At 41.0% G+C, this 11,361-nt stretch overlaps 1 protein-coding gene across 1 annotated transcript in view; it reads left to right on the top strand.

Moving 5' to 3' along the window:
* The first annotated feature begins 3,880 nt into the window (after nt 1-3,880).
* LOC121920314 (monoacylglycerol lipase ABHD6-like) overlaps nt 3,881-11,361 on the top strand; it is an 11,525-nt gene continuing 4,044 nt past the window's right edge. Inside the window, exons 1-5 of the mRNA XM_042447445.1 lie at nt 3,881-3,986; nt 4,572-4,725; nt 7,881-8,037; nt 8,822-8,935; nt 10,796-10,928. Coding sequence (XP_042303379.1) covers nt 3,881-3,986; nt 4,572-4,725; nt 7,881-8,037; nt 8,822-8,935; nt 10,796-10,928 — 664 coding nt within the window. The remainder of the gene's footprint in view (nt 3,987-4,571; nt 4,726-7,880; nt 8,038-8,821; nt 8,936-10,795; nt 10,929-11,361) is intronic.

Here is an 11,361-nt window from a genome sequence, read left to right as displayed (position 1 = left end):
CTGCTTCCAAAATTATTATATCTTTTTCAAACAATTCCAGAAATAATTCCTTCAAAGTTGATTAGAAAATGGGACAAGAGTATTAAAGAATGGATTATGGGAAAGAAAAAAAATTAGAGTATCAAAAACATTAATTTATTCACATAAAAAATCCCAGAATTCCCTAGCATTGGGCCAAGCAGTTAAAGTGGTGTCAAATTGGATTATTTCTGCAGTGTGGATGCAGCCCTAGAAGACTTCATAGGTATCCTATTAATAGATAACAACCAAGCACCCCTTCCCCATGAGAGCCAATGTGGCATAGTGGTTTGACCTTGGACACGTCACACTCTCTCATCCTCAGAGGATGGCAGTGGCAAACACTCTCTGAAGAAATTAGAAACGACTTAAAGCCACAACAACAACAACCTCCTCACCACACCATTTAACTTTACTTCCACACACACCACAAAAAACCCTGCAAGTGGATTTTTGGGCTCTTCTGATTTGGGGCTTATCTTTTGACACTTTTGGCAGCCTGTCTTGCTCTTAGATAAACCCACTGGCTACAAAGTGGCCCTTGGATTCAACAAAGTTGTCCTTCCCTTCATAAAATGGGTTTAAAGGATTTTATTAAAACAAGTTTGGGGAATTGTTAATAAGGGTTTAGCGTTTGACATTTTGAATTTTAATTAATTTTAGCTCTTTGTTTTGTTCCATTTTTATATGACATTTACACACACACACACACACACACACACGTGTTAATAACTAGCTTGCTCTTCCTTTGCAAGCTTGTTTGGGCATTACTATGGAGAGGCAGTGGAGCCACACAGGGTAGGACTGCAATGACAAATATTCATAGTTAATGAGCAGTGTGTTGCCACTTTGATCTCATGGCCAATTGCTGCTTTGACCTCAACATCGGTCAGCTGCTTCTAGCCATCTAAATCTAAATGGGGATCTAAGTTGCTGGGCAAATAATAAAAGGGTGGGTAGATGGATGCTTTGAGTCATATACTCTTGCCCTGAAAATATATATCATATGCATAAATGCTATATCTGATGTCCTCCTTTTCACTTCTTTACACACAGAGCTGGGGAATAACTAGGTACAAATAACTAGTTGCTTATAATTGGCTTCCTTTTTCTAGTAGTATTACTTTTTATCATCACTTTATGAATACAGGGCATTATAAATCATGGGCCTAAATGCTTTAAAGGCATCAGAGCCTGTCTGATCTTGGAAGCTAAGCAGGGTCAGACCTGGTCAGTACTTGAATGGGAGGCTGCCAACAAATACCAGGTGCTGTAGGCTATATTTCAGAGGAAGGAACTAGCAAAACCACCTCTGAGGCTGCAGATGTAATCCAGGTTGACACCACTTTAACTGCCGTGGCTCCATCCCTATGGGATTCTGGGAACTGTAGTTTGTAGCACCAGAGTTATCTGACAGAGAAGGCTAAATATCTCACAACATTAAAAATCCCAGAATTCCCTAGCATTGAGCCAGGGCAGTTAAAGTGGTGTCAACCTGGATTATTTCTGCAGTACGGATGCAGGCTGAGTATTCCTTGCCTAAGAAGATCCAATGAAATTAATAGGGTCGCCATAAATCAATAGATAAGTTGAAGGCATGCATGCACACACACACACATTATGTTACAATTATAACTGAATGAGACAAAATGTGATTCCTTTTGCAGTGTAACATTTTGGTTACATTCACCAGTATGGGGCCATGGTCTCACCAAATGGTAGAGGAATGTCACATGATTCATGTGCTGATCTGTGATGCTGTGTTGTTGAGATGGCAACAAGGAAGCATAGAGGAAAGCATATTTGGTGTCACAGTCCAGTAGTTTGTGATGTTTTTAATTAAAAAGCACTTAAAATTAGCTACTATTTCTAATGTAGTTACTTCTGAGGAACCAGAAGTTAAAATTGAACTACAGCATACTGGTCCAAAACTAACAAACAGAACTTCAACAGGGAGAAATTTAAGACACTGCACTTAGGCAGAAAAAATGAAATGCATAGATATAGGATGGGGGACAGCTGACTTAGCAAGACAACATGTGAAAGGGATCTAGGAGTCCTAGTAAACCACAAGATGAACATGAGTCAACTGTCTGATGTTGCAGCAGAAAAGGCCAATGCGATTCTAGGCTGCATCAATAGAAGTATATGTTAGGGTATTGGTAAATTTCAACAGCAGATAATTTGCAGCAAAGTGTGAGAAACAGAAGACCAGTCCAGCACTTCCCCACACACATGTATCAGCCTAGTAAAAGATAAGAGAGAGTCTTCATCTAAAATAACATAAAATAAGTAATAGTGCCGCTATATTCAGCTTTGGTCACCCACAATTCAAAAAGGATGTTGAGAAGCTGGAGCATGTCCAAAGGAGGGGGACTAAAACGGTGAAGGGTCCAGAAACCATGCACAGTGAAGAACAACTTAGAGAGTGGGATATGTTTAGCCTGACCTGAAGAAGAGAAGGTTAAGAGGTGATATGATAGCCCAGTTTCAATATTTGAAGGGGTGTCATATTGAGGAGGGAGCAAGTTTGTTTTCTGTTGCTCCAGAGACTAGGACCCAGAACAATGGATGCAAGCTACAGGAAAAGAGATTCCACTGCAACATTAGGAGGAACTTCCTGACAGTAAGGGCAGTTCGACAGTGGAACACACTTCCTCGGAGGGTGACAGAGTCTCCTTCTTTGGAGGTTTTTAAACAGAGGCTGGATGGCCATCTGTTGGGGGTACAGTACTTTGATTGTGTATTCCTGCATGGCAGAATGGGGTTAGGCTGAAGGGTCTTTGGGGTCTCTTCCAACTCTAGGATTCTATGATACAGCAGGATTGATCTACCATTTCAGGCTTCGGAATAACATCTATGACAAATTACTTTTAAAAAGCAACTTTTATCCAAGAGGAGACAGAATAGATCTTTGCTTATCTTTTTCAACTCACATTTACAGCATGTAATCATAAAGGTTTTTAATGTCGCATTGAGTCCCTATACTGTACAAGCCCATTAGGGTTTTATGATCATCTGGAGAGGCCTTTCTCTTTGTCCCACCACTAGCTCAGGCTTGTTTAATGGAAACAAAGGAGAGGACTTTCTTGGTCATTGTCCCCATTGTGCGGTAATCTAGCATGGGGAGGGCAGCTATGAAAGAACAAGAAAAAATCCTAAAGTGTAAAGATATACTGAGCACAAAAGTTAGAATCGTACAAGCCATTGTATTCCTTATTACCATGTATGGATGCGAAAGCTGGACAGTTAAGAAAGCAGAGAAGAGGAAAATCAACTCTTTTGAGATGAGGTGCTGAAGAGGATACCATGGGCGGGATACAGACCGCCCCTTTGGGGCGGCCTGCACCCACCCCTTTCCCTGAAGGATTGGGGCCTCAGCAGCTACAGCGGCAACCTCAGAGGCCCCAATCCACCGCTTTTCCAGGCCTTGGGGAAGCAGCAAAACACCGCTTCCCCGCAGCCTGGAAGGGGGTGTCCTTGGGGTTTCATGCCCCAAGGACACACCGACAGCGATGGGGAGAGAGAGAAAGGGCCCGCTCAGCCCCTTTCTCTTTTGTATCGCTGGCACAGCCGTGTAAAGGTTGCGCCAGCGATACCCGTGGCAAAAGGAGCTCTGTTTTTGAGCTCCTTCCGGCACTGCTGAAAGGGCGCCACAAGCACCCTGCAGCAGCGCCAGGACATCATGCTTGCGCTGTGATGTTTGGCTGTGGCGCAGCCGTGACGTCATAATGGCAGCACCCATGTAGACAGGGTGCTGCCATTTTGACACTGTGGTTACGTGCTAGGTTTGTGGGGTGTCTGTAAAGGACACCCCGAGGCAACCCTAGCACGTATCCAGGCCGGCACTTTGGATACCGCCATGGAGAGCCAAAAAGACAAACAAATGGGTCCTAGAACAGATCGAGCTGGAAATCTCCCGGGAAGCCAAGATGACTTAACTAAGGCCGCCATACTTTGGCCACATCGTGAGAAGGCACAACTCATTGGAAAAGACAATGATGCTAGGAAAGGTGCCACATGCTAGATGGATGGACTTAAAAAACTCATGGATATGAGTTTGCATGAGCTAAGCAGAGAAGTGGAGGATAGGGAGTCTTGAAGATGTCTCATCCCCAGGGTTGCCATGAGTTGCAATTGACCCTAAGGCAGTTAACAACAACATATATTTTATTGTTTTAATGCATTTTAATATTTTAATTTTTTAAATATATGACTCTTTAACTATACGTTTTATATTTTAATTCACCTTTTCTAGTGTTTGTAATCTGTATTGTTTTTAAAATGTTTGGATGATGATGATGATGATGATTATCATTTCTAGTGTTCATTCCTTTATGTCATTTGTCCTCATAACTGCAGGAGGATCCCTTGGGCTGAAATATAGTGATCTAGTGGTCAGCGGCTCTCTGAAGAGATCAGCCCTTCTTCTGTCATGTGCTGCTCCAGAAAGCAGAAAAGCATAAGAAGAGTTCTTCTGGATTACAATAACTGAGCCCTGTTTATATCCTCTTCTCCTAATTTCAATGATTTCTGATTCTTTTCATGCCCAGGCAGTAAAGACAGAATGAGACAAGCAGACATGGGACACTGTTTGATCAAGGTACTCTTGAGGACCATGAACCTCATTGTGTCTGGCTTAATATTTACTTTCCTCTTCATATACCACCTGGGACCTTCACTAAAGATATTCCAGATCATGATGTGGTGAGTGTATACCTAGCAACATACAAGGCAATTGTAAGCACACCAGTACCCTGCAGGTGTTTGGGACCACAACTTCCATCAGCCCCAGCCTTCACAGCCAATGATCAGGATTCATGGGAGTGGTCATCCAAACTGTATGGATGGTAACAGGATTCCTACCAGTGATCTATATGGCATGGAAATAAAATAGGATAGGGATGAAATAGGTAACTTCTTTAGCAGGAAACAATATCTCCTTTGAGATAGGAATCCCAGGGAATAAAACTAAGGACATTATCACACCAACCTTATGTCTTGAAGTAGTCGCATTAGGAACATGTTTCTTATCACAATTCTCTTCTTTCATACAACTGCTCTGCTTGTAAAAAAAAAAAACCTTCCCTTGGTGTGATAAGCCTTTTCAGCTCAATTCCAGCATTACAGCAGTCAGTGTCAATGACAAAAATGATGAAAAACTATTTTAAAATATTGATTTAAATTTTATTTTCTAGTTTTACCATGAATATGCACTGCAAAGATTAAAAAACAAACCAACCAGGCAGTGTTACCTGTTTTGGAATAGATTTGGGGGGGGGGGGGTGAATCAGGCCTGTTTTGTCAGAACTTTCACAAGGAGGATTGCAAGCATATGTTTTCTAAAAAACTGATAATGGACTTGGAAACTAGAGGTTCTCTGTGTTTCCCAAACTATGTACCCCTTTGTAAACCCTGAATTGCTACTCTTTGCTATAGAAATATGACTGAAAATGATTATTCTTCAGGACACGGTTGCTTAAGCTCCTTCTACTCAATGGTGTGTAGCAAAGCCAGCAAAGTCTTCAGTTAATGCCTTCACAATCCCCTGACCACACAGAACTCCCTGGTATTACTATTATTGTTGTAATTTCTATTCCAACTTTTTCTCAGATTGGGATTTAAAGCGGCTTGCAATTATTAAAAAAATATTCTAAAAAATTGAAAAAATGCAAAAGTATTTTAATAATTAATAATAAAAATTTTATTTCTATTTTCTTGCCTCTCCCAGGGTGGATCAAGGCGGGATTACAAGCCAATATAATACATACAAAATACATCGATAAAATGCAACAATAATAATTTTTTCCATTAAAAACTAGCTCGTCATCTGTGACAATAACAGTAAGATTGTATTATGGTCAAGAAGTGGAGCAATATCTCCTACATGAGGTCAGGCAGGTAAGCTCGCCAGAAGAGATCCATCTTAAGTGCCTTCTTAAATGCCCACAAGGAGGTAGTAAGGTGGATCTCTTCTGGGAGGCCATTCCACAGTTTCAGAGAGGCTACTGTGAACGCTTGTTGGGAAGTCAATACAAGTCTGGTTGATTGATTTTCTAATAAATTCTTCTCAGTTGTTCTGAGATGCGGGACGGATTGTGTAGGGAGGGGTGTTCCCGCAAGTAGCTCGGGCCCAAGCCATGTAGAGCCTTAAAGATAATAACCAACACCTTGTACTGAGTGATTGTTTAAATTGTTTAAATTTTGTAAACAATCACAATTGTTTAACACAATTAAACAATCAGAAAAAATATTAAACCTGGTTAAAACATATACTGTATTAAAACACACACACACACCAAAAATTGCAGTATCTAGTGCACTGTAAAAGATAGGCCTTATATCATTACTCATCAAATGCCTGTCAGAACAGAAAAGCTTTTGCTTGTTTGTGAAAAGAAAGTCAGGAGGGCGCCAGTCTAAGTTCTCTGTGGAGGGAGTTCCAGAGGCTGAGACTCTCCAGTTCTGTATTGTTTATTCTGTATGACTACCTGGGATTCAGGTGAGACTCTATACCACTTTTCCCTGGTGATGTCAAGGACTTACCTGAGACTTCTGCATGCAAAGTCAGTGTTGTACCACTGAACTACAGACCTCCTCCTCCTGCTGCAGTGCTTGTGCCACTTGTGGGACTCTTCAGCCTGAACTTCACATGGAGCTGTCCAGGGTGCTGGTGCTTGCTTTGCTTAGAGTTTGCTTCACTAGACCCTGATTTCTCCTACATAAGCTTTGCCTTTCTTGGTGGTGTCTTATCATAGTATTGGTGAACTTGTGGCCCTTCAGGCTGCATCTGCACTGCAGAAATAATGCAGTTTGACACTGCTTTAACTGCCATGACAGAGAAGGCTAAATATCTTTTAAAAATTTGCACATCCCAGAAATCCATAGCACTGAACCATGACAGTTAAAGCAGTGTCAAACTGCATTATTTCTGCAGTGTAGATGCAGCCTCAGATGCTATTGGACTTGGATTGGATGATTCTATGAAGCCCAGTAGCTTTTGAGGCTAACCTGCACTGCAGAAATAATACAGTTTGACACTGCTTTAACTGTGATGGCTCAATGGTATGGAATTTTGTGATGTGCAGTTCATATTCCATCAGCCGCAGCCAGAGGGCAAAGTGGCAGGAGTTCTAGTCCATCAACTTTAGAAGGTCATCAGGTTCTCAAGCCCCTGGTTCAGTGATACCTAAATGTGGTTTGTCTGACTTTACTTCTCAGTGTGGAAGTCAAATTCATGCCTCACACCCAGGCTAGGACTCCGTCTGAATGGGGCCAGCAGTATTAGGCCTGATTCTGAAGAAGTTGTGGGTAAAAAGAAGTAGTGAGGATGGAACTATGACAGTAGACCAAACCTACCACCCCAAATATGGCAGTGTAGGGAGCTGACTTGGAGGCTAATGCAAGAAAGCAGGCAGGGAAGGGCAGCGGAACTTAGTGGATCATCCTAGCTACATAATTCTAGAATATACGTAGTACAGCAAACAGAAGCTCAGTAGAAAACAGTGTTATATTACTCTGTTGGCCTTCTGGGCACAACTCTCTCCAGCGAACATGAAGTTTCTGATTCAAGTATATATGTATTCTAGTCTGAGTGAACTGCAGGCTATCTTCCTGCTATGTTAAAATCTCCCAAATTTGATACCATTTCAGTTGATCTGCTACTATTGATCTGAGAAAGATCCAAAGGCTTGCATAACTGAAATCTTTTCTGAATTATTCCCATCTCACAGATGGGTAATCCAGTGTAAACAGGAGAGTCAGCAGGAATTCTAAACTTCTAATTTTAATAGAAAGTCACTAAAATATGCTTGTATTGTTCTCTCTGCCATTATTCAAGTTGTTTTTCTTTGAAATTTTAGGTATAAACGCCAGAAAAGGGGTGTGAAAGTGAAATATGTTGAGCATGATGGCTACAGGTTCTGTTACTTCTCCCGTGGGAAGCCTGGACTCCAGCCATCCATGCTGATGCTTCATGGGTTTTCGTTCAACAAAGACATATGGTTAAATGCCATCAAAGTATGTTTCCACTTGTTTTTCTCTTCTAAACCATGACTCAATACACGCTGGTGCTGGGGGAGGAGAGACTGTGTTTTTTCATCACTCCTATCCTTCCCATGAGACTTGTGCAGGACAGTTTCCAAGGACAATGCGTTCATGCTTCTTACTCGGCTTCCTGAGATGGTGTCATCCTTTGTCCTGGTAGGACAACCTGTGTGACTAAAAATACTGTAATAGATTATTAATTACATGGCTTTATAGCCAGCTGCCCACTCTCTCCCCTCCCTCTTCACTATTTAATGGATTCCCCCAGAAGACTGGTTATATATTATGCACCTTTCCATCCTGAGAATCTGAACTTGCTTTTTTTTAAAAAATCTAGAGCATTTATCTATCCCACACAAAACTTAGAAAGTTATGGGTTATTTGATTTGAAGTTTTAGAAATGAAGGAGACCATTCATGCAGCTTCCAAAGATGGTGAATGTATTTGGGTGAGACCAAGACTTTCTACCCTCACATAGGCATTATTTCTGGAATACTGTGCACATTATGTCACAGTTGCTTCCTTTCAGCCCCATCACCACCACTACAACCACTATGCCTTCTCTCTTTGGCTCCTGTCTGGTTTCAATGGATACTTCCAGAAGCTTATCTTCACCCACTAATATACAATATAGGATCTGAAATGAAACTGAATGTAATTCAAATAATTGATAACCGTTCTACCCTTTGGTAATAAAGAGGGCCAGCTATTATTGCTCTGATTCCTTGGTTTCACAACCCATGCTGTCTTTTCACAGCCCTTTCCTAAGGACCTCCACTTGATCTGCCTTGACATGCCTGGACATGGAGAAACCACTCGCTTGCTTGAAGAAAATTACACAGCAGCTACTCAGGCTCAAAGGATACACCAGGTATGCTCACTCTTTCTGTCATGGGTGCATTATGCCTCGATGACTTGCACATGAGTGTTTCCAGTAAGAACATCTCTCCTCATTTTGGCCAGATTTGAGGCAGACACTGTTAACAATATAACAGCTCAAGCAATCTTAGGGCCCATCCAGACAGGCTGGAAAAACCAGGATCTCCCTGGTTTTCTTCCTCTTCATTCTGATTTTTATTTTTTTTTTAATTTATAAACAATACATTCCAGGACTAACCATGTAAATGCGAAACCATGTATAATAGCAAAACCTATTGAAATGAATGACTTCTGGAGGAGTTGACCATGGAGTTGCACTGGAGAACCTAGAGATGCCTAGAGAAAACACCTCTTTAGACATTTCTAAGTCCTTAAGTGTGACTCTGTGGCCAAAGTCCACTGGAAGCATACCAGTGGAATCGTGCTAGAAAACCTAAAAAATGCCTAGCAGGAATATATATATTTTCATGTGCTGCCTTGAATCCCATTTTGGGAGAAAGGTGAGATATAAAATCCAACAAATAAATAAATAAAATGTGAGGAAAGTGAAACTGCAAGAACCATATAGGAGATTAGATAGATAGATAGATAGATAGATAGATAGATAGAATTACATGCTGTTTTTCTCATCTTGAAGTAATCTCGGGGAACTCCCAGCGCTTACAAGGACGCTCTCTAGGTCAATTTAAATTAACCCAATATTTCTCAAAATATACCTCTAGTTCTGTTGTTTCAGATCTAGCTAAGCTGGCTACTACTAGAAAACAAGCAGGACAGCAGATTCAACAGAGATTAAGCAAGGGAAAGAGGAATGCTAACGATAAAAGAAATGATCCCAATGCTGAACTAGTGTAATATTGCTAAATCGCATTCACTCTTTAATTATAGCTTCTGAAAAATGATTTAAAAGGGCTCAGTGGAAATGGATGAAAATCCATTTCTGAAATATTGCCAGTGTCTAGATGTAAGATGTGATCAGTGGGAATGGAAGGAAGAAGAACACAAGAAAGCGGGGAAAGAGGGAAACCTGTGATTTTAAAGAAAGAGTTTGGATGCAAAACCATGAAAATGTAGATAAAATCAAAAGAAATGGAAAGTCTCAATATTTTCAGGGACTTCTCCCCTGCCTTTCTGAATAAGCCAATGCTTCACTTGATCAGTGAATGTAAATATGCACAGCTGTTAATACTGAATCATCACTTTTATACTCACTGAGCAACAGTTTTGTGCACTATAGCGTTATCCATCCACTCTCACTGGGAATTCTTATCAGCTTGGGATTTTAAATTCAGAAATTAGATTGCATTTGTATCACATGTCATCATATATGAAATCAGAGGTCTACAACTTTTTTGATAACATGGGCTGTACCTAGCACTACATGGGAACTGTGCAGAGGTATAGCTATAGAGGAGGGCAAGATGAGGGCATTGCCCCTCCAGGTAAGACTTGTGCTTCCCCACTAAAATTTTCCATCCCTCTCCAAGTTTCTTGCACTGCAGAGAGTGAGGTGGAAAAATCTAACTCTGTTGTGTTTGTGCTCCCTTGGTAACTTTGCCTGTTGACCATTTTCTTTGCATTTCTAAATGCTATTTCCAAAGTTACTTCAATGCTAGAAATCTGGGCAGTAAAGGATAATTTTATTGGGGATACAGAATTTTTATTGGGGGCAGTATTCTCATTTTGCTACCTTTTGTAGCTATACCCCTGTGCATATCCATCTGTGCACACCCCCTCCCTCCCTTTCTCTACCAGAATATATTACAGGAAAGTGAGTAAATGACCCAGTCAAGGCTGGAAGAGCTGAAATCTTCATCACACAACATCTCCTGGTTCCTGCTTCATGTTTCAGTTTGTCAAATGTATCGGCCTGGAGAGAAAGCCTTTCCATTTGGTTGGCATCTCCATGGGTGGAATGGTGGCTGGCCTTTACGCTGCACTTTATCCATCTGAGATCTGCTGCTTATCTCTCCTGTGCCCAGCTGGTGAGTATTACTTCAGAGCCCATCTCCACATTATATTAAAATGGATGAAAAGGAAAGTCTATTACTGTATGATATGAAGGAACCATTTTATAGCTCTCCCCAGAATGTAAATTAAAAGGAGCAATGACTGGTGTGTTTTGGACAGTCCTTAACTCTGCCTTTCTGAGCCCTTTTCTACCACCCAGCCTTGCAAGAACTGTTCATTCTTAGTTGGGGATAAAAAGCAACATTTTCATACTTTCAAGCTGTGAGCACTCTCCTTTTTCTACCCATCCCTGTTCCAATATTACTCCTTTCTCCCAGGTTGCTTCAAGATAGAGCAGCTACTGTTAAAACATGCAGCCATTCCATCTTTTTCTTCTTAAGAAGATGCTTGTGGTATGTGAAGAGATGGAAGAAAACAAGGATGGTTACAAATGAAAGATACTGATGC

The sequence above is a fragment of the Sceloporus undulatus genome, chromosome 2, assembly GCF_019175285.1.
Source record: "Sceloporus undulatus isolate JIND9_A2432 ecotype Alabama chromosome 2, SceUnd_v1.1, whole genome shotgun sequence".
Classification (NCBI taxonomy): domain Eukaryota; kingdom Metazoa; phylum Chordata; class Lepidosauria; order Squamata; family Phrynosomatidae; genus Sceloporus; species Sceloporus undulatus.
Note: the sequence above shows the minus strand (reverse complement) of the source record. Positions and strands in the feature narration are given on the sequence as shown.